Source organism: Trachemys scripta, chromosome 14 (assembly GCF_013100865.1).
Source record: "Trachemys scripta elegans isolate TJP31775 chromosome 14, CAS_Tse_1.0, whole genome shotgun sequence".
Classification (NCBI taxonomy): Eukaryota; Metazoa; Chordata; order Testudines; family Emydidae; genus Trachemys; species Trachemys scripta.
In genome coordinates, this window is record NC_048311.1 from 18,521,749 (window position 1) to 18,548,105 (window position 26,357).

Sequence of the window (26,357 nt, forward strand, 5' to 3'; positions counted from 1 at the left end):
TGTCAATCAGCTATTCAGATATTACTTAGATGATGCACATGAATCAGATACTGGATGTGCAGTAACAAGGGACAATTTTTACAGTCCACTTTCCCCTCTAACCATGCTTTAAAGAGGTAAATGGGAAAACGTGCCCATCACAAGATGCCATTACAAGCATGTACATCTAACTAATGTAAGCCCTGATCTTGTAAATACTTGTACACCTGAGTAACTTTAAGCATGAGTAGTGCCAGTGAACTCAATGTTTGTAGGCTGAGAGCTGTGTCTCTATGACTCCTTGTCCTGGAGAACGTTCTGGCAGCCAACCTAATCTGCAGCCTGATGCTGAGAGATGCTGAGCACTCATAATACCTGTTGATATAAATAGGGATTCAGTTGTTCCACACTTCTCCGGTTCAGGCCCTTAATCAAGTTGGCTTTTGCTTAGCCTTCTGATAAGCTTAAAATAAAGAAAATCCTGTCCAATTTTTTCTAATATACTTCACGTCAGCCCATAATACTTAAGATCTCTCTTTTTTAAAAACTGAGCCTAGCTAAAATTTTAAGCTATAAAATAGGATATCAACAATGTTATATACTTAGGAACCAAGGGATGGAGGGGCACAGCATCACAAAATGTTCCAATGAGAACACCTCTATTGCCACAAACGTCCATGGGTTTGATTGGTTTCTCAGATATGTAGACATGCTGCAGCACACTGTATCTTATTTAAAAATATATCACTCATACACAGAAGGAATTTTTACAAGATAAGAGTCTGCAGAGCTTGGATCTAAGTAAAAATAAAACTATTTGAGAGGAATGAAACTAGAATTTCTATAGTACATGATCACAAAGAGAAATTAAGAGAAATAGGCACTCAGCAAAGGGATGTATCTGAATAAAATTGTTCAATGCACAGATCCCCAGTTTTCCTTCCATTTTCTCATATGGGATTTTTGTGACCCTGCACATCAACGTCGATAAAAATAAGAAAGAGAGCCTTTTCATTTTGGCATTTTGTTTTTCTATGTTTCATTATAACTGTTCCTATCAGTTACACTGAAAGGGCTTTAACAGAGGCTTCCTTCATCCCGGGCTCTGTGATGTGATCTTTTCGCCTTCTCAAGTCACTTCAATAAATATGTTTCTGTGCATCTCCTCACATCAGGCTGATGGAGCACCTGGATCAAATGCTCCTGTAGTCAGAGCCACGGGCGACAAATGCTGCTGCTTCCCACTCCACAGTAAAGAAGGAGATTGTTCCAAAGAACCCAACCACTGCCATGATCAGGAGCTGCCACTGAAGAAGAAGGTAGTTGCTGTAGAAAAATGCGACTGCAGCACAGATGGACTGAAAGAAAAAACACAAAACAAAGGCTATCACTGCAGGTATGCAGTCTAACTGTTCTATGTAAAGATTATCAATACTGACATGCATACAGAATGACATTTAGCCTTTTGTTCTCTTAGAAATATACTCCTTTATCATATATTAAAGGTAAAAAGGCTTCACTATATTTCTGTTTTTCTTTTGGTCTGATACACAGAAAATTCAGTTTTAACTTCTGTCATTTAAGTGGACTTCACTGGATGAATTGAACACAACACACAAGGATATTTATAATATCCTATATTCAATTCTCTGGTACTGAAACCACTGTGTCTCATGCACAACACATCAGAGGAATAAGTACAGTATATAAAACAATAACCTGAATAATCTTTTCCCAGTTTTACAGCACTTTATTACAGAACCAGAGGCATGCATGTATGACATAACTGCAAATTTTTACCGAGTGTAGCTGCTTAAATGCACTCCACCCTTGTTAAGGATTCAAGCTACAATACTCATTAGCTCCCAGCTAGATTAAAGAACCCTTATAATTAGCCTGACCCATCACGTTAAATACTTAACTCTCTTGGATAATGTTATCAAAACGATGAATGGTGCGTTGGGAAATCATTGGAAATAATAAAGTCCTTACAAACACAGCAGCTGTGATCTAGTGGATTAGGCACATGGCTGGGAATCAGAACACCCATGTTCCCAGCCCCAATTTATTGGGTGACCCTGGGCAAGTCTTGTCACCTCTTCATTGCTCAGTTTTCTGACTATCACAATCCATGATCTGGGAAAGCTCAAAACCAGAAAGGTTTCCTCTTTTAGAGGGAATCCACTTGGGCTCCATGTCTGCTAGTTTATCAACCCATTCAGAATAGGAGAAAGCAATCATTTATGTTAAGGGCTTCTAATTTAGTCCACAACTGGCTTAATTATAAATATTTTGGGGTGATGGTTTAAGACATGTGAAATGACCATTTCAATTCTTCTTATGCCCATGCTCCCCTAACCAAGTGATGGGCACAACTGGTAACTCCAAGTGACATGTGGTACAAACTTTTAAAAACTTGGAAACCAACATTTAACCAATACATTTGCTGTTACCTACTGCCCAATCTCCAAAGACTTCTTCCAGTAAATAAATATGTAAACCAAAAATCAGAATCTGCATATCTGAACATGCATTTAGACATTAAAGCAGAACCCACCATTATCTATAGCTCACACTCAAAAACCTGAGAGTGCCTGATGGCTCAATACATCAACACAGTTCTTTTATATTGTTCTCCTGAACCAAGGGCTACTACTTGAACCAGTTTTTGCACAGAAGACAGAACAGGCTCCCATCCTTTCTGGGAAGGATAGTACAGTAACTCCTCACTTAAAGTCGTTCTGGTTAATGTTGTTTTGTTGTTACGTTGCTGATCAATTAGAGAACAGGCTCGTTTAAAGTTGAACAATGCTCCCTTATAACGTTTGGCAGCTGCCTGCTTAATGTCCACTGCTTGCAGAAAGAACAGCCCGTTGGAGCTAGTTGGTGGGGGCTTGGAACCAGGGTGGACCGGCAGCCCCCCTATCAGCTCCCCGCTCCCCTAAGTTCCCTGTGCCGCAGCCGCCCAGCAGGCTATCAATTGCCGGCAGTTCAGCTGTCCCTCCCCGCACTGCCATGTGCTGCTCCTGCCCTCTGTCTTGAAGCTGCTCCTGGGAGCCTACTGCTTGCTGTGCCGGGGTGGGCCTAACGTCAGGGTGTCCCCCTGCCTCCCACTTACCCCATCTCCATAGAGCGGGAGGGTGGGGGAACATGACAGGGCTCAGGACGGAGGGAGCTTGCTGGCACCAGCTGCTGTCTCAACTTGCTGATCTACTTAAAAAGGCAATGTACTTAGAGTGGGGTCAGCGTACTTAAGGGGCAATGCGCATCTCTCTCTCTCACACACACACAGGGTGTGTGTCTCTGTCTCTGTCTGCCATGCTGTCTCCCCTCCTTCCATTTATGCTGCCCTTTAGAGTGTGAGGCTACATTAACAACGTGTTAACCCTTGAGGGTTCAGCCAAGTGCTAGTTCATCATTTAGCAGCAAGGCATTCCCTGGAAAATCTCTCACCCTCTGCCTTCACCACCTCAACCAAGCTTCACAATCATCATTGCTGTGTACAGTATTAAATTGTTTAAAACTTATACTGTATAAGTAAAACTTATGCTGTATTCATATATATATGAAAAAATTTCCCCGGAACCTAACCTCCCCTCCCCCCATTTACATTAATTCTTATGGGGAAATGGGATTAGCTTAACATCGTTTTGCTTAAAGTTGCATTTTTCAGGAACATAACTACAACGTTAAGCGAGGAGTTACTGTATTAAATTTATTGAGCTCACTAAAAAAAATCTGTATTATTTCAGTAGAATACTAATTATTCATATACCCCCAAAGACATCTTCACATACACTCTGACTTTGCTACTTGATGCAAGATAATACCTGGACAAACTTGAAAACAGCAAAGGCAGGTGCACTGTCTTCTGAATAAAGGAACCCCAAAATACTGAGGAGTTGGGTGTTAAAGCAGCTGTCTCCTAGTCCCAACAGAAAGCTGCAAAAAATGGCCAACGCTTTGCTGCAGGGAAAAATGAAACCAACTTTAATAGGGATATTCAGCTATTGGCTAGTACTAGTACACATAGAGATTCTCAATATAAACAAACTCTTTTGTCAGACTTGTCTTGGAAATAAAAGTAGAAAATTTAATTCAGGTTTGAATTTTGATAGAAAATTACTCATGTGGGTGGTAGAAATATTTCCTTACAGGATTTTTGTACTCTGAAATTCTAAGTTTTCTGCCAGCGCTACAGCCAGTCAATCCTACACTGAATTGGAGCTGCTAAAACAACTACCTCACTTTGGGACTCCTCTTCTGTTAATGGGCAAGCATATCTGGATCTTAATGTCTGCAACCACCGACCTCACAATGCTTTCCCAGGCAATAGGAAAGTAGTAACGCAAATCTGACAGCCAGGGATATGGAGAGCATGAAAACTGTATGAATATGGGAGGCTTAAAAAGGACCTTTCAAATTGCAGAAAATTTCAAATATAATGCTTAACACAAATCCATTAATATGTTCACAGTTTCTTACACTGGCAAATTAGCAGTTACTTGTATTTAAACATGGGATTGCTCCCTTCCAACTCATTCTCCTTCACACCTGTGTGTGTGTGGGAAGCAAGATGATAGAACAATGGGGGCACAGAAACAGAGTAGTCCCTGCAATATCCTGATCACAGAGATTAAATTCTGCTTGGCCCTTACCTGGGTTATGCATGCACAAGGCAAGAAAGCTTCCGATGCCCACTCCCCAACATTGAGCACCCCTGTAATGGGCAGACAGAATCTGGCCACAAGTTAATGGAGTGGACCTGGACAATGAGTATTCAATTGGCTTTAGAAATTGCTGTCATAGTGTGTGGTATAGTTGTGCCCTCTGGTCTATTAGAATATCTGGAATCACTGGCATCTACAATAACTAAAGTCATTTCTCAGATCATCATTAATAATGTTCACAAACAATGCACTTAATATGAACTGACACCATTCTGATCTGCCCCCTACATTTTGGTATGAATTGCTATAACATCTGAAGCTACTGAGAATGGAGAACTGTGGATGGAAACCTTCTGTAAGGTCTTGATCACTAGTCAGTGAAAACAGCTTGAAGCTACCTTTCCAACAGAAGAACAAGCTGCTTCTCTCCAAGGCTGTTAAAAAAAGGACAGCGATAAACTCTTTTCCACATCCAGCTAGGATAGGCCAAGAAGTAATCTGCTTAATCTGCAGCAAGGAAGTTTTAAATTAGATATTAGGAAAAACTTTATAATTATTGTATAAGGATAGTTAACCTCTGGAACAGGTTACCAAGAGAGGTTGTGTAATTCTTGTCATTGGAGGTTTTTAAAAACCGGGAAGACTAACACCTGTCAGGGATGGTCTAGGTATATTTAATCCTGCCTCAGTGCAGGAGGATGGAATAGATGACCTCTTGAGGCCCTTATGATAGCCTCACATTTCTATGCTTTTGAATTCACTGATCAAGAGAAACAAAACACTTTGTACCTTGGATTCATATAAGCCCTATTATCTGTTCCTTCGAACGAAGCAATGGGGGCATCATTTGGTATGTTGTAAAAAATTAAATAAAAGGCTACAAAATGGACCACAATGCCAAGCATCACAACTGGGTTCCTGCCAAAGCGATTATCTTTGTTCACTAAGCCAAAGAATCCTCCACCTGTAGGAGGGGAAAAGAATACATAATTATTAGCATTAATGACAAAAAAATAAACATGTTTAAAAAGTTTCCATTAAATCATATATTTACAGTGTAAAGAAAGAATCCAAACATCAGCTATGGCAGCACATGTTGAAAATGTTCATTAGGAATGTATCTATGATAGACCCTGAAGGAGGGACCGGCAGAGCTGAGATCAGCCAAGTGGTACCTTGGGTCCAGGGGGCAAGGGATGCAACTTGACAGGTAACAGAGGTGAATTCTCTGGGCTGTCAGAGCCATCCAGGAAAGGTGGGCAGGAGTTTTGTGGGACAGTACTGAAAGGGCTAATTGCATTGTGCAGCTGCTCTGCCAGTACTTACTATCTACAGAGGGATTGCAATGGTGAAGGGCAGGGGTTCTCCAACTGTGAGTCAGGACGCCAATGTGGGTTGCGACACCATTTTAATGGGGTTGCCAGGGCTGGCATTAAACTTGCTGAGGCCGAAGCCAAAGCTGAGCTCTACGACCCAGGGCCAAAGCCCAAGCCTGAGGTCTTCAGCCCTGGGTGGTGGGACTCAGGTTACAGGTCACCCACCTGGGGCTCAAACCCTTGGGCTTTGGCTTTGGTCCCCCTGCCAAAGGGGGTCGCAGTGCAGTGAAGTTTGAGAACCCCTGCTGAAGGGTAATAGTGGTGGATGATACTGTGCTTAGCCTCATTCAGAGCAAGTGCAATTAAACCGTGGTGTGAATGCCTGTGTGGATTCAGGGTGTTTCACAAGTTAGGGGATTTCAATGGTGTTAGTTACACCAAAATGCTCTAGTGTAAGCAAAGGGTAGGAGATTTTGATCTAGTCAACTGAGATTTGTATTCAATCATTTTAATTGAGTACTAAGTTTACCCTTGGTGTATGTTTAGCCTTTCATCTCTAAGCATACAGCCTTAGCTTTTTACTATAAAAAAGGTTTAGACTTAGCAATACAAAATGTAAATCAGACACAGCTAATTATAAAAGCATGATGTACAAATGCTAAAAATTGCCTATTAACACTATAGACTGGATTCACTGTTGTTCTCATCTTACATAGTCAATTATACCAATGCAAAATGGGTGTAAAATGCTAAGACTCTTATCTGGTAATTTCCACATCCTTCTCTGCATTCAGTTTGTACTAGTGTAAATGACTACACAAGGTGCAGCACAATAATGAATCATAGAAGCATAGGGTTAGAAGGGACCACAAGGGTCATCTAGTCTAACCCTGCCAAGTACTGTAGCAGATTTTAGTTGTACTTTACTTCTTGCATATGCAACTTTTGCTGCAAGCCTGACATGTGTGGTGCACTGTTCATTTGTGTAGAAACAACTTTTTCAATAATCTCAACAACTTCATATTTTATACTTAAACTTTAATTTCTTTAGACTCACCTAAAATTTCTCCAATGCCAATAAAAATACCAGAGAGTCCAATAAGACTTTTCTCTTCAGTGCCAAATCTATTCACAGCACCAATACAGGTCCCATATACTCCAGAAAAGAATGTTAATTCCAGACCTTTAAGGAAAGGCAGACAAAAGTTGACAGCTGTAGTATTATGCATTATTTCAGACATCATTATGCAAAAGTTCCTTATGTCTAACCATTGTCTCTTACAAATACATGGTTAAAATATGAAGATTGTAGATGCAATCACATTAGTTTAGGAATATTCCAAGCCATATAAATATATGACTTTCATAAGTCAGAATACATAAATTATTTTAGAAAAACCCACACACCATGACATGTGCAGTTAGTGTCATATCTGCACCTGGGGTGAAATTCTGGCTCCATTGAAGTCAATGGCAAAACTTACATTGACTTCAATGGGAGTAAGATTTTACTATGGGTCTTTGACCTCCAACCAAACACCTAATAAATGTACGACAATATAACCACACACCTGTTGTGTATCACTGCTTTCAGATACTGTGGCACAATATGTGGGGGGAGGGATAGCTCAGTGGTTTGAGCATTGGCCTGCTAAACCTAGGGTTGTAAATTCAATCCTTGAGGGGGCCATTTAGGGATCTGGGGCAAAAATCTGTCTGGGGATTGGTCCTGCTTTGAGCAAGGGGTTGGACTAGATGACCTCCTGAGGTCCCTTCCAACCCTGACATTCTATGATTCTATGACATATAACTGGAAGTTGGTTATAAGATTATATAATGGGGATGTCAAACCTATAGCCCCAGTGACACACCTAGAATGACCATTTAATATTATATTAAGAAGGCCTGCTGCCAGCACCAGCCAAAACAGTGCTTCAGTCATTGACACACACTTCAAAAAAGCACATTACAAAATTTGGAACCCTGTGAGAAGCTTAAGACTTGTAGTGGCTTTCACAAAAATGGGTCCTGTGACATGGGCTGCACTAATGCTATGTTTCTGAGGTCACTACAACACAGAAAGTCATTTCTGCCTAGATCTCCGCTTGGGCAACTCTTTTCTGTCTTGTTAAATTCTGCATGAATATTCACCTATACCATGAAGAATCACTATTGTGGTGACCATATACCACTTTGTTTATTTTGTGTATTATATCCATTCATAATATTTAGCATATACTCATCTTCAAAGTGCTTTACAAAAAAACCCAAATGCTCATAATACCCCTAACATGAGGTAAGTAACCATAATTATCCACATTTTACAGAGAGGAAAACTTGCCATAAAATGCTAAGTGACTTACCCAAGGTCACATAGCAGTCAGAAGTAGAGTTAGTAATAGAACTCAGAGCTTCTGACTACTAGTCTCATGCTCTAACCACTAGACAAACTGCCCTTGGATTGTTAATACTTTCCTACACAAATTTTGTTCTTTGTTTAGTAAACTTTATATATTTTACAGCTAAAAAAATACCTAAGGTGCTCAATAAATAGCTGTGTTTAATTAATACACTTCCCCTAACGTTCTAATAAAATATGGTATTTTTCTTGTCCTAAGCTGTGATGTATTGTTATTGCAGATGTTGACCAGCTGCTGTGTTCCATCCCAGAAGTAGCTCTATGTTAATGATGAGCAATGTGATCCCTAATACAATATGTATTTCAATTTTCAAACTGTTTTGGAAATTCTTGCAGATGAAAAGTGCCACAGAATTATTATAAATATAACTTCAGGGAAACAGTCAAATAGTCAAGTCTTTAAAGCCTGACTTCAATGCAGGAAAAAAAACTTTTTTTTTTTTTGGGGGGGGGGGGGGGGGGTCCAGTGATGGCATTTCTGAAAAAAAGCCCTTGTCTAAAGACTTATAAAGGAAGTGACAGATTCCAAGTTAAGCGCCTACTATGTACTACTACTTTTAATACATTTATAATTAACTAAAACTGAATAAAAATAAAAATAAACTCTAAGATAAGACCAATGTTTTGCTTAGTACATCTCTACCCTTGTACTGTCATTAACATGAGGGAAGGTAATATGGCTGAGTCCCAACTAGGGTGACCACAGAACCATGAGTCATGGAATAAGACTTTTCAATAGATAGAGTCCATTTTATAAATGTCAACTCTTCCATAGCAAGTATATTTACAACAGTGCAAAGAGACTTGCTTAAACCAACAGAAAGCCAGGCCAAAAATGAACTCTTAAGTAAATCTCTTTGGCCTTTACTATTGCAGAAAATATAGTACACCATATAAAGATCTAGTAATAGTAGGTGATTTTACATGGTATGTGAGCTGTAAAAGCCTCACAAAACTTCCAACAGTTTCAATAACAGACCACAACAATTCGGAATCAATATCTGCTTTTGGAGCTCTTATGATGAATTGTACCAAATCACTTTACAATACAGATGGTACCGGTGAATTTGAGCCACCAGATGGCAGCAACATATTTCAAGCTAGACTAAGTTTCTGATATGGTTACTTTAAGAGCCTAATTTGGCTTGAGTTACAGAAAACTCTCATTGATTTCAATGGGAGTTTTGCCTGAATAAGGATTGCAGAATCAGATATCAAAAGACATCATCTTATTTTTTGTATTTTTGTACCATAGTAGCACCATGTTACCTTCCTTCGACTTCCAAAGGTACTGCACCTCTAAGAGGGCTGCACTATGATAGGCAGTATACTGACATGCATTAAGAGAGCCCCTGTCACAAAACACAACCAGTGGATGAAACAAACTAATGCAGGTAGGGGATGGAGGACAAAGCAACAGTAAAATGAGTATGTTTTGAATAATAGGCAATAGTCTCAGCTCACCGCCAGCCTAGACATCATCCGCTGGCAGTGGTTTATAGACAATACGGTAGAGGTAAGTCTTAAGGAGGCATTTGAAAGACGATAAAGTGGTAGCCTTATGGATTTTGACAGAGACTTTTTTCCCAAACATAAGGGGTGGACATTGTATTCTCCCACTGTTCTGGTACTGTGAGTAGACATGACACTGAAATTATTATAATAATGTTACTCTCCTGTCTCTCATGCAGTTTCCCCCCAGGGATGAGAAGGCAGCATGGCTAAAATAGCCAATTTTTAAAGTGTGTTAAAGGTAAATGGCAAAGTTTGAAAACATGTTATAAGAATCCAAGAAAATAAGGGCTTATCTATACTTGAAACACTACAGCAGCACAGCTATGGCGCTGCAGCGCTTCAGTGTAGATACTCACTAGAGCAACAGGAGAGGTTCTCCCACCAGCATAGTTAGTCCACCTTCCCAAGAGGCAGTAGCTAAGTCGAAAGAAGAATTCTTCTATCAACTCAGCACTCTCTACACCGGGGGTTAAGCTGGCTTATCTATGTCGCTCAGGGGCGTGGACCTATGTCTAGTCAGCTGACCACCAACTGGTCTTAAAACAGGGCACTTGTCCTGGCCCCTAGAGGAAGGTGATCACCAGATGAAACCTCGGCTGTCTGAGAACAAGAGAGACAAAGCCTGGAGAATCAGAGACAAGAAGTATCTAGAGAGAGAGAGCAAAAAGCTGATTGGACAGAGCTATAGGAGACCTGGTAGAGAAAGCGGAGTTCTGCAGAGAGCTGGAACAGAATTGTTGGTGAGACCTGACCAAACTGGGAGCCTCTGATGAGCAGAAGGCTTGGGCAGTGACCCCTCTCCAGCTTGGTGAGAAGACGCTGGGCCTCGAAGCAAGAGGTTGGGCTCTCAGCAGGGGTAGGACTCAGGCAGGGAGTCCTGAGGCGTGGAACATAGTGAGGAGCTCTCTTGTGGGCAACCTGACTTGAGGACTGTGGTAAAGTTCATGAGACTGGTCACTCAGATGGATGGCCTGGAAAGTAGAGCAAAAAGGAAATGGGAACACCGTGTCACTATTGACTCTCTGTGGGTGAACTGGAGGCATTATTCCTGAAGAGAGGACTGGAAAAATTGTTGTATATTAGTATTCTTACTGTGAGTTTGTCAAGAACAGTTTTGTTGCAAGGGTTTAGGGGAATTATTGTACTGGTATATATGAACAATTATGCCAAGGTTTTGTTTCAGACAGTGAAGGTATATCTACACGATGGAGACTATACCGGCATAGGTATGTCAGCCTAGCACTGTAGTGTAGATGCAGCCTACAAAAACAGTTTGGGTTTTCTTGTCAGCATAGGACAGTGTTTCTCAAACTGGGGTCGCTGCTTGTGTAGGGAAAGCCCCTGGCAGGCCAGGCCGGTTTGTTTACCTACCCCATCCGCAGTTCCGGCCGATCGCGGCTACCACTGGCCGCAGTTCGCTGCTCCAGGCCAATGGGAGCTGCTGGAAGCAGCGCGGGCCAAGGGACTTACTGGCCGCCACTCCCTGCTCCCATTGGCCTGCAGCGGCGAACCGCGGCCAGTGGGAGCCACGATCGGCCGGACCTGCGGATGGGGCAGGTAAACAAACCGGCCCAGCCCACCAGGGGCTTTCCCCACACGAGCGGCAACCCCAGTTTGAGAAACACTGGCATAGGAACACTACCTCCCTGAATAAAGTTGGCTATGTCAATGGAAGCCCTCTTCCATCGACATAGCTGTGTCTACATTTTGTCAGCACAGCTAAGTCAGTAAGAGATGTATTTTTTTCACACCTCTGACTGACACAGGTATGGAGCTATAACTTTTCAGTGTAGACTAAGCCCGAGAGTCTGTCACGGGCAAACAAACAGGAAACTGAGGCAGGTGCATGGAAAAAGGTAAATAGTGGTTTCTCGCAGGGGTCTGTACTGGGACCAGTATTATTTAACATATTCATAAATGATCTGGAAAAAGGTATAAACAGTGAGGTGGCAAATCTTGCAGATGATACAAAACATAACCCCAAATATATGTATAAAACGATGGGGTGTAAATTAGCTGTAACCACTCGAGAGAGAGTCATGTGCATAGTTCTCTGAAAACATCCACTCAATGTGCAGCGGCAGTCAAAAAAGCGAACAGAATGTTGGGAATCATTAAGAAAGGGATAGATCGGGGTGGGCAAACTTTTTGGCCTGAGGGCCACATCGGGGTTCCAAAACTGTATGGAGGGCCAGGTAGGGAAGGCTGTGCCTTCCCAAACAACCTGGCCCCCGCCCCATCCACACCCTCCCACTTTCCGCCCTCGACTGCCCCCTTCAGAAGCCCCGACCCATCCAACCCCCCTGCTCCCTGTCCCCTGACTGCCCTGACCCCTATCCACACCCCCGCCCCCTGACAGGCCCCCCCGGGACTCCCACACCTATCCAAACCCCCCTGTTCACCGCCCCCTGACACACACACCCAGAACCTCTGCCCCATCCAACTGGCCCCTGCTCCGTGTCCCCTGACTGCCCCCCGGGACCCCCTGCCCCTTATCCAACCCTCCCGCTCCCCGTCCCCTTACCATGCCACTCAGAGCAGCAGGACTGGCAGCCATGCCGCCCCGTCGGCACCAGCCAGGCAGCCGCGCTGCCCGACAGGAGCTTGCAGCCCCGCTGCCCAGAACGCTGGCAGCACGGCGAGCTAAGGCTGCAGGGGACAGGGGAAGGCCAGGGGCTAGCCTCCCCAGCCGGGAGCTCAAGGGCTGGGCAGGACGGTCTCGCGGGCTGTAGTTTGCCCATCTCTGGGATAGATGATAGGACAGAAAATATCATATTGCCTTTATATAAATCCATGGTATGCCCACATCTTGAATACTGCATGCAGATGTGGTCACCCCATCTCAAAAAAGATATATTGGAATTGGAAAAGGTTCAGAAAAGGGCAACACAAATTATTAGGGGTATGGAACAGCTTCCATATGAGTAGAGATTAAGAAGATTGGGACTTTTAAGCTTGGAAAAGAGACGACTAAGGGTGGATATGATAGAGGTCTATAGAATCATGACTGGTGTGGAGAAAGTAAATAAGAAAGTGTTATTTACTTCTTCTCATAACACAAGAACTAGGGGTCACCAAATGAAATTAATAGGCAGCAGGTTAAAACAAACAAAAGGAAGTAGTTCTTCACACAATGGACAGTCAACCTGTGGAACTCTTTGCCAGAGAATGTTGTGAAGGCCAAGACTATAACAGGGTTCAAAAAAGAATTAAATAAATTCATGGAGGACAGGTCCATCAATGGCTATTAGCCAGGATGGGCAGGCATGGTGTCCCTAGCCTCTGTTTGCCAGAAGCTGGGAAAAGGCAACAGGGGATGGATCACTTGATGATTATCTGTTCTGTTCATTCCCTCTGGGGCACCTGGTATTGGACACTGTCGGAAGACAGGATACTGGGTTAGATGGACCTTTGGTCTGAACCAATATGGCCGTTCTTATGTTTTTATTGTGTAGCGGCCTGCCGCAGGAGGGCACTTCACGTGGGGGCTGCCCTATTACAGAGTCAAACCAGTGACTGCAATGAAGGAAGTCTTTGCAACATTTTCCTAATGCACACATGGTTTTAGGACAAAGGCTCTTACAGAAGTCTCCTACACTTCATTGCAAGTCTGATGGAGCTGATATTAAACACCTCATCTACAAAAGTGAGTTTAATTACCATTATTAGGCTAAGTCTACACTACCCGCCTGAATTGGCGGGTAGAAATCGACCTCTCGGGGATCGATTTATCGCGACAATCGATCCCCAAATCGACGCTCTTACTCCACCAGCGGAGGTGGGAGTAAGCGCCGTCGACAGAAAGCCGCAGAAGTCGATTTTGCCGCCGTCCTCACAGCGGGGTAAGTCGGCTGCGATACGTCGAATTCAGCTACGCTATTCACGTAGCTGAATTTGCATATCTTAAATCGACTCCCCCCTGTAGTGTAGATGTACCCTTAGACTCCACTGCAGTTTAACTGTGTTCTAACATGATTCAATCTGGCCAGTATGAACAGGGACAAACTGTGTAATAAAACAGATTCATAAACCATGCTCTAGCCAAGATACAACTTGGTTGACCTTAAACTGGGTTTAACAACTCTTATTAAACCCCATAATTTTGGCAGGGTTACGTACAAAAAAATTAATCTACAGGAGAGCATTTTTCAGAAACAGAGTAAAAAAATAGAGAATTTTTCACTTGACCAGAGCTCAAAGAGCCGGGAAGGGTAATAAACTCCAATATGTTAAAGTAATATATCCTGGGATACAGGAATATAATCCTGATCGAGGGGTACTCATTTACTGTCCCATAAAATGCCCTAGCACTATCAAATGATTGTGTCCTTTTGCCTGTTTCATTACCTGTATAAGCCGTTGTAACACTAAGGAGCAAAATCTCTTTGGTGAAGTATAGCTTAATAGAGCTCTCTGCAAAGAAAAAACATAAATGAATAAAATTCACTGACATTAAGGGTACATTTACTTTCTTTTGCTGTTTACCAAAGGCACAAATACATTAAAATGATGCAAACCATGCACTGATTTTTTCTCTCTTTGATTAAATAAGGCTGCTACATAGGGGGCCTTTAACATAAAAGTCCAATCTGAATGGGTTTTATTGTGGGGGGACAGGGTAGAGAGGGAAATCAACCAAATAAATTTTCCAGTGATAAAAGGCTGAGTGGTTTTATGTACTGTACTCTTATAATCTCAATTCAGAATATTTTTATTTTAAAATAATTGAGTTTTTCTACATGTTTTTGGGACAAATTCTGCTTTCAGATACCAACAGTTAAGTGCCACTAATTATAAGCTCCAATGGGAGCTGCACACATGTATCTGAATGAAGAATTTTTATTTTTTAAATTGCTGAACTTTATTGTAAATGTTGATGTAAATTCATACAAAAGGTAACTTATACTTCACCTTGCTCTTTCTTTAATGCAAAACGTTTTTACTTTCATGTGGCTTTTCCTTTTTTCCTCCCCTCATCCCCATGATCTCTCCCTCTCATACCCTGTCCTCCCTTCCTAGTGTTAACCCTCTTTTTCACCTCCTTAGACTTGTTTCAATTCTGTCCTGAGATTGTCAAATATCCTTTGCTTCGCTCTCAACTCAGCAACTCGCACAGTTGCTCATCAATCCTCTTTAATCTCCACAGAATGAGATCTTTGCTCTTTCCACTGAGGCTTGAACCAGGAGGTGCCTAGAGCCTTCAAAACACAGATGCATCCTACTGTTTGCCTCAATGTCATGTCACTTTAAACCAGGCACCACAGTTGAAGACTCTAAAGATCCTGGACTAATCTGGGATATGAAGGATCTGGGCTACATGATACACTGGATGAATTAAGAACAGATGAAGGAACTGTGAGGGTTGTTTAGCTGAGTGATAAACAAGGAAGATTAAGTGTCTCAGGATTAAGGAAGGGGAGAATGCAGGTCTATTGCTCTGCATTATTGAAGCCAAATTTCTGTTTAAAATTATTCATATATGGTGGTGTACAAATAGGATCATTTGACAGGTTCATAAATCTGTTGTAATATTTTTGAGAGATGGTTCTAAAGTGCAATAATACTTACTAAATGCATCCACTGCCCTCGTCGCTTTGCTTTGGACAGACCTGGGTAAATATTTTTTTAAGATCAGAAAGATGAACCAGAGATAACCATGCTTTTACCATTATGTTGGAAAATAGACTAATTCATCTTTTAGTTTTCTGTACATTTTCCTGCCCATAATTAGCCATTTCAACACACTAATATGTTTAATAAAACATTTTTGTGAAATAACCCTCTAGTTATAAAAGATATTTGCCTTTAGTGTGGGTATGTGTCATTCACAGAGTATCCTCTTTTATAGCACTATGTCTCTGGGCTTTGTCTGTATCAGACTTGTTCTCTCCACTACATGTGCTCTCGTCTTTCTAATCATCTTACAGCTATGCTAATAAAATAACTGTATCTGAAAATATCATTTCAGGAAGACATTAGTGTTTATATCTTTGCATTTCTAATGTGCACATCAGCATGGTACCTAGACCATTTATGAGTGATCTGCAGCTAAATAATAACTGATATCTTAACAGATCTCTACAGGTTATTAAATCTGTCCAAACAACCCTTGCCTTCCACTGTGGCATGATATTGTTTTAAAACTGTTGGCCAGATAATCAGCCTACATTGCCACTGATACAACAAGCCTTGATGGGCAGATGCTTTTGAAAATCCTGACCCATACATAAAGCACCTGCCAATAAGAATTCTAAGCCCTATCTCCACCAGCAAATCAAAATTACAAACCACTTAGCTTCAAATAACTAATAAAGAACAATGGAAGAATTGTTTAAGGTAAGGGGTGTGGATAAAAGGGTTTAGAGACCTACAAAGCTCTTAGAACTACAAAGGCACTTGACTGCCAGATACAAATTCTGATAGTGAATCAAGCTTCCTATAATTCTCAGAGAGCTCTGAAGATTCTTTCTGTGCTGCTCAATAAGGAGGTCAGCCCTCTCTTGCAGAATAATTATTGCAGAGACACACATTGAGAATGTGCTTTTAGGAGGGAAGTAAACAGTCTCATTCCAATCTGATCCCAATATGCCTTCATAAACCCCCTTCTGCTCTGCTTCTATCCCCAAATCACTTCCATGGTTGGAGACCAATAGTTACTGTTTGGAGATGAGGGCAAGGAAAACTATGAAAGAACATACATACGCTTAATAGTGAGAGGAGGGAGATAAATGATGTCTCTCCGAAGACTCTTACTCACCAATGAAAATACACTATTTGTTATGCCCTATCCCATGTTCAAGTGTACTACCTATTAGGAGAACAAGTAAGGATTGCATCAACTAGTTAATGGCTATAGGGACTCTTCTATCCAAATTATTCATGCTTTTGGTTCGGAGGGAGAAGCGAATAAGGAGTTTTCCGTTATGCACTAGGTACACGCATGCTTGGCTGGATGATAATGTGTTATTGTCATAAGCACTTACGAGTTGTCTACACTGCTTTCATCAGTGGTGGAAACTTCCTCCTCCAGTGTTTTTGACTCCTCTGGTTTCCTAATCAGAAAGAACAGAAATGTGCCCACGAGACTGAGGACAGTTAGAGCAATGAAGACAGTCCTGCGATCACTCTCTGTGGAAAATCAAAAAGGTGTCACACACAGGTCTGCATAAAATAATTCATATCTAGTAAACTATCTCCACAAATAATTGTGCAGATAGCTAAGATGTTTCCATGCTAAAGATAGGTACAGTTTATAAAGAGGTGTATATAATACATATTAACTTCAGTGGTGTTGTCTGACTTTCAATCCGGGGGGCAAAGTGCCCCACATGTTTGGCAAGTTCCTTTGTCATTGCTGATATGCCAATGGAATACTGGCTGGTCAAAGAATATCACCACCACCTTCTGCTGTGGCTAAGGGCAGGTCTTCACTACAGGGGAGGGTCGATTTAAGATACGCAAATTCAGCTACGCGAATAGCATAGATGAATTCGACCTATCGGAGCCGACTTACCCCGCTGTGAGGACGGCGGCAAAATCGACCTCCGTGGCTCCCCATCGACGGCGCTTACTCCCACCTCCGCTGGTGGAGTAAGAGCATCGATTCGGGGATCGATTGTCGCGTCCCGACGAGACGCGATAATTCGATCCCTGAGAGATCGATTTCTACCCGCTGATTCAGGCGGGTAGTGTAGACCTAGCGGGAGTTAATAAAAGGGAAGAGGAAGTGCAGAGGCTATTCAATAACAGTATTCAGTATTGCTTGCAGGGCAGAGGCTACATCATCTCCCCTACACTGATTAGAAATAACTTTCTTCCTCTCCAGCCCCAGGAACTAATGTTACGTCATGTGATACCATAAACTGGTAGACCTATAAATTTCAAACGCCATACGCTCATGAAACCTCAGAATTTGACAAAAGATAACTGAGTATCTGGAGGAAAGGTATCTGATGTTCCATGCACCAGTCCCTCTACACTAACCAACTTGTTTGGCATGGTAAACTTTTTTGTGCAGAGGCTTCCCCTATTCATCAGGCAGAAAAATTGCTGAGAAGCAGCTAATCATGCTGTGTGTTGAGACAAACTAACCTTTGGGGTCCCACTTCTCAATCCTAAAGATACTTCCTATGTACTTGTATTTATTTCTCCAATGGCTTAAAGGTGAACAGAAAAGTTTTAAAATACATTTTAAAAAAAACTGTGTAAAATTCCAAATCAATAACAATGTGTCTGTGTGTGTGCAGTTTTAAAAACAGTCTTTTATGTGCATGTGCAAACAGCTCTTGTGGGAACCTGAAATAAATCGTGGCAAGGGGAGACTGACGTTCAAATGTAGGAACATTCACCTTATAATGAAATGGAAGGAGACTCCTAAATTGTTTCAACATGCTTCAAGGGACTTTAATTCACTTAAAGGTAAAGGAAAACTTGAATGTGAGTTCTGTTATACGCTGTAATACGAGGTGATTAGCAGAAGCAATATAAATCCGGAAACACAGAATTTCAGATTCCACAGATTTATGTTTTTGGCAGAATTTAAGCTTTTGCTTTAATTTTTGGATGTTTGAATTTATTTATTTTTTTATCTAGGCTGTGCTACTCAGTCTGCAGAGAGCCTGAATCAATAGTACAGTAGCAGAGCTGTGAACTGCCGTGTTCAGCACAAGAGGATGCTAACTCCGAAGTCTGAGATGATTATTTAAAAGTCAACATTTCATTCCTAATTGTCTTTAGCAGAAACATCCTCCTAAAACATTTATCCAATGAGGTTGAAAATTCCATTTATTTGGAAGGACGTCTTACAGGGAAAAGGCTTCATGTTTTAAAGATGTGAATAGTTGAATGGTCTATCAGATATTTTGAGTTCTTTTTTAGTACATAATATAGGAAACCCTCCTCCTCACATTCACCTTACAGCAGGATCATCAGCTCCATTTAGTATTACAATTCTGGTTTTTTTCTTAGTTGACAACCACTACCCACATATCAGTCCCTGCCTCCATCTTTTTACAGCAACTCAGGTCTCAGATGCTCTGTGTGGATCCCTACAGCTTAGACCACTTATCACTTTCTTCACTGAATATGAGGGCACTTTACTCCAAGTTCTGATAGATTTGGAAGGCTCCAGCCACAATATTAATTATAATTCAAACAAGAAATTAACCTTGATGATCTGTATCAAGACAGGAACACTGAGGGTTTGTCTGCACCAGGATATTATTCTGGAACAGGTAGGATGTGAATTTAAAGTGTAATAGCTATTCCAGAACAGCTCCCCATGTGGACATTCTTATTCCAGAATCAGGAGGTAGCCATGTTAGTTATAACACTCCACAACAAGGAGTCTGGTGGCACCTTAAAGACTAACAGATTTATTTGGGCATAAGTTTTCGTAGGTAAAAAACTTCACTTCTTCAGATGCATGGAGTGCATCTGTAACTTTCACTCCATGCATCTGAAGTAGTGAGGTTTTTTTACCCATGAAAGTTATGCCCAAATAAATCTGTTAGTCTTTAAGGTGCCACCAGACTCCTTGTTGTTTTTATTCAAGAATAAAAGTCTTCACATGGGAAGCTATTATGGATTTCTGCAATACACTATTCTGATGAATTTCCCTCTGTACATGAGCCCTAAAAGCAGGCAAAAGGAACAGCAGCCAGGAATACTGGAGATATTCACAGCTCTTGTATCACATGGCTTTACGTACTAAGGCTACGTCTACACTACACAGCTTTCAGCGACACAGCTATGGCGCTACAGCCGTGCTGCTAAAAGGTGCACAGTATAGGCGCTGTTTGTTGGCAGGAGAGAGCTCTCCCGCCAACAAATAACTTCCACCCCCAATGAGCGGCATTAGCATTGTTGGCAGGAGAGCACTTCTGACTACAAAGCACTGTTCACACCAGCACTTGAAATCAACAAAACTTTTGTCTTTCGTGTGTGTGTGTGTTTTTAACACCTCTGAATGACAAAAGTTTTGTCTTTCAATTGCCAGTGTAGACAAAGCCTAAAACTAAAATACTCCCCAGAAAACAAATACAAATTTTACCTACTGTTCCCTGTGTTTCTAGTTGTCACAACTATGGCTATGTCTACACTAGCACTTTTGTCGGTCAGGGGTGTGCAAAAAACATCCCCTAACTGAGAAAAGTTTCATGGACAAAAAATGGCAGTGTGGACAGCATTATGTCGGTGGGAGAGCATCTCCCGCCAACATAACTACTGCCACTTGGGTTGGGGTCCTGTGGCACCTTTAAGACTAACAGATGTATTGGAGCATAAGCTTTCGTGGGTGAATGCCCACTTCATCAGACGCATTCATCTGACGAAGTGGGCATTCACCCACGAAAGCTTATGCTCCAATACCTCTGTTAGTCTTAAAGGTGCCACATGACCCTCTGTTGCTTTTTACAGATCCAGACTAACACGCTCCCCCCTCTGATACTTGGGTTGGGGGTGGTTTAATTATGCCAGCGGGGGAGCTCTCTCCCGCCGGCATAGAGGGACTACACAGGAGACCTTACAGCAGCACAGTACAGCTGTGCTGCTGTAAGGTCCGTAATGTAGACATAGCCTATGGCTGCTTCCTACTTCATTATTTTATCCATTTTTTCATACATTATGATACATCAAAGTATTCTACACACAAAGCAAGTAATACAAACCTGATATGTGAGTTTTCCCACGCCAAGCAAAGTATATATAAAGATTTCCAAAAAACAAGCTGCAAACAAAAGAGGGATAACACAGAAATATAGTATTTATTATGGTAACAAATTATATATAAAAGAATATGGTGTAAATGTGAAAGAGACAGAGGGTGCCTGTCCTCACACTGTCAAAGTCAAACAGCTAGCCCCATAGAAATGTAAAACAAAATTGAGGATTCACGTTCATAAGGCCAGCTCTACATTTCAAAGGGATCCAAGATATCAGAAATGACATTAGCTTTAGTCCATCAGGAGGAAAGACTTGCCATATATAACTCCTATTTACCATTAAGCATTGCTCAATATCAGCAACGTCACCTCCAGCTTTTCCTTTTGTTTCATAGTCTGTGGAGTATCACTCTGAAGTACTGTCTGAGACAAAAGTCTCCCTTGCACCCTCACTGAACAACACAGCAAGTACAGGGTGCGTGTAACCAAAGGGAAAGATTTAATAAAGGAAAGTTACCTGGACTGTAAAAGTGCCCAGAAGATTCCACTGTTTCTCCCAATAGTGTTTTCATCTGAATTTATCGTCAGGCAATTTCCCTGTGCAGTCCAAAGTACTGAAATTCAAGTAAAAAAGTTGCTGAGAAAGGAGGAAAAATAGTTGAGAGAGAAATGTAGTGAAGAAGTACAAGCAGATAAACACTAAGTGCAATACTTACCAGCAGCTGCTATCCCAATGAAAACAGAAGCAGTGTAGAAGGACCATGTGAAAGGCTGGATAAAAACCGCAATGTATATGCTAAAATATAACAATGAATTATATTCAAATTTAATGTGGGCAATGTTATGCTGATTATGCTTTTTAACAATCAGATTTGCATCTTAGCTTCCTCTAAATCAAGTACTTATTGCTAATCTCATTTTGACAAGACTCCAAGTCAATAAGATTTGAAACAAAACAGTTTTTTATTACCCTAAACATATAATGCTATTTTTCTAATACAGTCATTAGACTGAGGCCTGATCTTGGTTCTTTACTCCAAGGTCAGCCAGACCTGCCAATGCTGTGGAAATAACATGGTCACTGTCTCTGGGGGAGGGAGTGCTCTGAAGTGACATTCCAAGTGATTCAAGATCAACACTGATATCATTGCAAGAAGCCAAACCCTGCCCTCCTCAGCCAGTACAATTTCATGCATGACATGATACCTTTTGGAGGTGAAATAAAGGGAGGAGATGCATAGGAAGCAGAAACTACAGATTTAAATGAATTACTTACCTGTAAAATAGACCGCTAACAAACATGGATAACTGAGGTCCCACTACAGCAACCACTGAAGGTGAAATAAGATTTGATGCAGAGAACACCCCATAAATAATGGCCATGCTACACAAATAAATAATAAAGATGAATAAGCATTTCAAATGAAATTCAAGAGTATTGGCTAGTGTAGTCTATTTTATTTATTTAAGGAAAATTTTCAAATGATTCAAAACTATTACATCAAACATATCACCTAGCCTATGTAACTGCATGATCTTATTATTCTAGCCCCTCTTTCCCTTCTATTGTTATTTACCCTTGTTTATTGCACCTTATCTTAAATTAGATTGTAAACTCCTGAGGGCAGCGACCAAGTCTTCCTAAATGATTGCACAGTCCTAGCACAACAGACCCCTGATCATGATTGGGGACTTTGGTTGCTATGACAATACAATAAACATTAAAAAAAATGGTTTCCACAGCTCTGATACCCTGATGATCCTCCTATCATTCATAGTGTTCCCTTCCATGTGACTGTTGAAATCTCTCCTGCAAGCTGATCTGCACAGGCAGACCCTGTGCTCTATGTGGGTACAAAGGTCCAAGTTTGTAGGATCAATGCCTTAGCTAGCTGCTTTACTTTTCAATAATTTCACCATAGACTGCATGACTTGAGATAAAAAACAAAGCATGGCATTGTTTCTCCCTACACGGAAAAAGTGCAAAACATGAATGCGGTTCATTTAAATAGGAAGATCTACATGTAAAATTACCAGTAAGCTGTGTTTAAGTATGATAACATAATTTTGTTTTTAACGTGTAAGTTCAGCAGAAAAATACAATCACCTAAGAGCATATCCCTATAAGATTTCATTAAGACTAGCTATGCCTCTTAAAGTAACAAAAGGACAAAAATATCATTGTAAATTACCTGGTATAGCCACTGCCATGAAAATTTGTGTTGTTTAAATTCGTGATAACAGTTTGCTGTGTAGAGAAAATTATAAATAATAATACAGAAAGTACATTTTATACTTTTTTTAAAATCTGAAAACTACAGACAGATTAGCATAAGAGCAAAGTTAGAACGGATTGTTAATAACAATACCCAAGGAACTAAAAGTAACTTAGAAATGACCATTATACCTCGTAAAACTATGTGAGGAAGTAACTATTACACCCATTGTACAGTCAGGGAAACTAAACTGCAGCTTGTTCAGATTCAGTGACAGAGTCAAGGACTTGATATAAAAAATTCTGATTCCCATCCGCTTTTCTAATTACTCTACACTCCTTTCTCTTTTCAAATGAGCAGTACACAAGCCTTTGAAAACCACATTTATTAATTACAGCCTAAAGCCCTGAACTTCAAAGGTTTTTAGGCTCCCAACTTCTGTTGATTGCAATAGAAGTTAGGGTGCTTAAATACCTTAGAAGGATCTGGGACTAAGTCCCTTTGTGGATATAGGCCGGGGTTCTCAAACTGGGGGTCGGGACCCCCCCTCAGGGGGTCGTGAGGTTATTACATGGGAGGGTCGCAAGCTGTCAGCCTCCATCGCACACCCTGCTTTGCCTCCAGCATTTATAATGGGGTTAACATAAAGGTGTCACCAGTACAAAAGTTTGAGAACCACTGATCTAGGCCTTCCTTCCTACACTCTCCCTCTGTCTACTGGTTTTCTGGTATGCTGGTTTGGTCACGGGGCAACTGCAATTTGAACTATGGAACCTCAGTCCTCATTCATTCACTGCCAGACAATGAGTATTGCTTGCAGATACTTTTATTTATGAGAGACAAGGTGGGTGAGGTAGTATCTTTTATTGGACAAACTCTCTCTCATCAACAAAAGTTGGTCCAATAAAAGATCTTACCTCACTTACCTTGTCTCTCTAAGGCTTTGTCTACACTGGACTTTTGTCGGTAAAATTTTTGTTCTTCAGAGGTGTGAAAAAAAAACACACACACACCCAAACAACAAAAGTTTTACCGATTAAAAAGCACCGGTGTGAACAGCGCTTTATTGGCAGAAGAGCTCTCCTGCTGACAAAGCTACTGTCGCCGCCGCTCGTTGGGGGTGGAAGTTTTTTGTTGGTGGGAGAGCTCTCTCCTGCCAACAAAGAGTGGCTACACTGTGCATCTTGTAGCCTAATATCCTGGGACTAACATGGCTACAACAACACTGTATACAGCTTTTATTTATAAAAGTTCGCCCCATGAAGATGCTTGGGGTGAAGCTGTCCATTTGAAACAATAACTAGTATTTTGTGATTCTATAGTGCCTTTAAATCTCAAAGTATTTAAACAGACATTAACAAATTAAGCCTCCCAACATCTCTTTAATGTAAAGCAGTATGAGCCCCATTTTTACAGAAATGGAAACTGAGCCATGGACATGCTCTGTAGCAATCACGAATTGAACCTCTATTTCCAAACTCTCTGTCCTGTGCTTTAGCCACAAGATCAGCCTCCTCTACTATAAATTAACCATACAACATGGTAAAGCAACCTTTATACATCTACAAACAGGAATTCCTCCTCAAAATAAGAAAAGAGAGTCTCTAAATATAGAAAACACAGGATTATAATAATAAAAGTAATAAAAGGGCAGTCTGCTTTTAAGGATAAATTTAATTATTTTTATGTCCAATTTGCCTGCAGTAAAGGAGAGAGAGACTAGCAGTAAATTATTTAGTGAGATGTAAAGTGACTTGGCAGTGTCAGTTGTGACAGTATGACTACTTGCCAGATACTGTATTCATACCCCTTCAATCTCCAGTTTGTCATTACACAGTGAAAATGTGAGATTAAGGAAGATTAATTAACCAGGAGAAATTAGGTGACAAAGTTACAAATAATAGCATCCTGGTCCTATGTTTTAAAGCGAAATTATAAAAAAGCTCAGAAACATGACAAGATCCAGTTTAATTCAATTGCTGGACAGATAATTGCCAGAACAGATATTATTAAGCTGAATGTGTTTAATTAACTTAATTTTTTTCTAAGCAACCATGGGTTGTCTCATACCATTACTGTTTCACTGCTATACTCTCTTAAAGAAACAGATTACTTAAGTACCTGTGCAAATACTAAATCAAGAGAAACACAAAAAGATAGCATTAAATTTTATCATGCACCTTAGATCCCTAAACAAAACAACCCTTAAAATTGGGATGTCAGAAAGAAAGGTGAGGATGTGGAGTGTTCTGATATTTGCACTTACCGCAACATTTCCACACGTTTGGAAGGCAGTAAACATAAACATAAAAGCAACTCCTAACATAATTATGTTAAAAAGCTTTTTCGATTTAGGAGACATTTTGTTTTTTCTTAGGAAGTTGTCCTCTTCAGTCCGGAGAAGTTCTATTTTCCTTTTAAAGCTCCCTTTTAAGTTCTGCCAAAAAAAAAAAAACAAGAAAAAAACCCTTCACAAACACAAGTTATTTTAAACTAATTGTTAAGTGTTAGGAAGTATTCATTGGCAAGCCAAGAGGTCTAGTCTCCACTGTAAATAAAATAAAGAAAAAAACAACAACACTGGAAAAAAAACAAGTCAAAGGTTTAGTACGAGTTGTGAAGATTATTCAGATCCTTTCATATGAAGATATGCAGAGTGCAGTATATTATTTCTTCATGACATCCCTTCCCCCAGAAGTAGTTTCCCAGCCGCTGAGTTAGTAAATCAGCTCACTTCCTTGCCACCATTGCTCTGAATCAGATTTTAGTCAAAAGACATTAAATCACCTGACAAAGGAAAGAAAAGACACTCATAAACACAAGCCATGTCCATTCATGCTGAACAGGAAATAAGGAATATTTCACAATCCAGGTCAGCTGACTGATCAGGCTAGAACACCCTTGTGCACTCTGGGAAATGCAGTTTCAGCATTTCTACGACTTAAAAAAAGAGTAAATCTACAATATTACTTAAAATAACAACAGTATGTTTGTGGTTACTGTAAATAATATTCTGTAACCTTTAGACGATAATACTTTGGGCAAGAAACCAAATTTCTCAGAAAGTCTTTTAAGAAAACTGTCATCTACTGCTTTCAGTCACGCAAAAAGCATTCATAAATGAAGACTGAAAAGCTCAGGGGGTCCTTTCAGTAAACACAGCAGAAAAGAAAGGAAAGGAAATATTTCATTGTCATTGACACACATGCACAGTCTCTCTCACTGTTTCCGTCTGTCGTGCATTCACTCTGAAAGGGAAGTGAAATAGCTGCCTCTACAATCACTCAATATTTTGCCTTGAAATCCTTCCAACATAAAACCTATTATTTAATTGCTAATATATTTATGTATTGAGTTTTGTAACTTTTTTTAAATAAGTAATCCTCAAGATCAGAAGATCCCTATTTTAAAAAGTGAGTAAAGCAGAAAAAGAAAGTCAGACATCTCATATTAAGTCTACCCCCACTTCCTGCTATTATTATTTAGCACTTGTATTAGAAGAGTACCCAGAGACCAGTGAGGATTGAGCTAACTCAGGGGTTCTCAAACTGGGGGTCTGGACCCCTTAGGGGGCCGTGAGG

The 26,357-nt window shown here is 40.7% G+C and overlaps 1 protein-coding gene across 3 annotated transcripts; it reads right to left on the reverse strand.

The window, feature by feature from the left end:
• Positions 1-777: 777 nt before the first annotated feature.
• Positions 778-26,357, reverse strand: MFSD11 (major facilitator superfamily domain containing 11). Of its 3 annotated transcripts, none has more exons than XM_034790460.1 (14): positions 25,867-26,357; positions 25,043-25,213; positions 22,753-22,808; positions 21,837-21,944; positions 21,277-21,356; positions 21,078-21,174; positions 20,567-20,625; positions 16,883-17,027; positions 15,468-15,508; positions 14,247-14,312; positions 7,023-7,148; positions 5,439-5,613; positions 3,810-3,945; positions 778-1,337 (listed from the first exon to the last, which is right to left on the reverse strand). In XM_034790460.1, the coding sequence occupies exons 2-14, from the start codon at positions 25,136-25,138 to the stop codon at positions 1,173-1,175; spliced, it is 1,350 nt and encodes a 449-aa protein (XP_034646351.1). In that variant the 5' UTR covers positions 25,139-25,213; positions 25,867-26,357; the 3' UTR covers positions 778-1,172. The 3 variants fall into 3 exon arrangements, with proteins under 3 accessions (XP_034646351.1, XP_034646350.1, XP_034646352.1); XM_034790459.1 differs by lacking the exon at positions 25,867-26,357 and adding an exon at positions 25,564-25,723; XM_034790461.1 differs by lacking the exon at positions 25,867-26,357 and having other exon boundaries at positions 21,837-21,891; positions 25,043-25,722.

What these genes read in the sequence shown, in the direction of transcription:
- MFSD11 (XM_034790459.1), bottom strand. Translation starts at nt 25,590, where the DNA reads ATGAGTGTCTTTTCTTTCCTTTGTCAG. An exon ending in GTTAGCGGTCTATTTTACAG is followed by an intron (nt 21,357 to 21,836) that starts GTAAGTAATTCA and finishes GTTATATTTTAG; the next exon opens with CATATACATTGCGGTTTTTA. An exon ending in GAGGGCAGTGGATGCATTTA is followed by an intron (nt 14,313 to 15,467) that starts GTAAGTATTATT and finishes TTTTCTTTGCAG; the next exon opens with AGAGCTCTATTAAGCTATAC.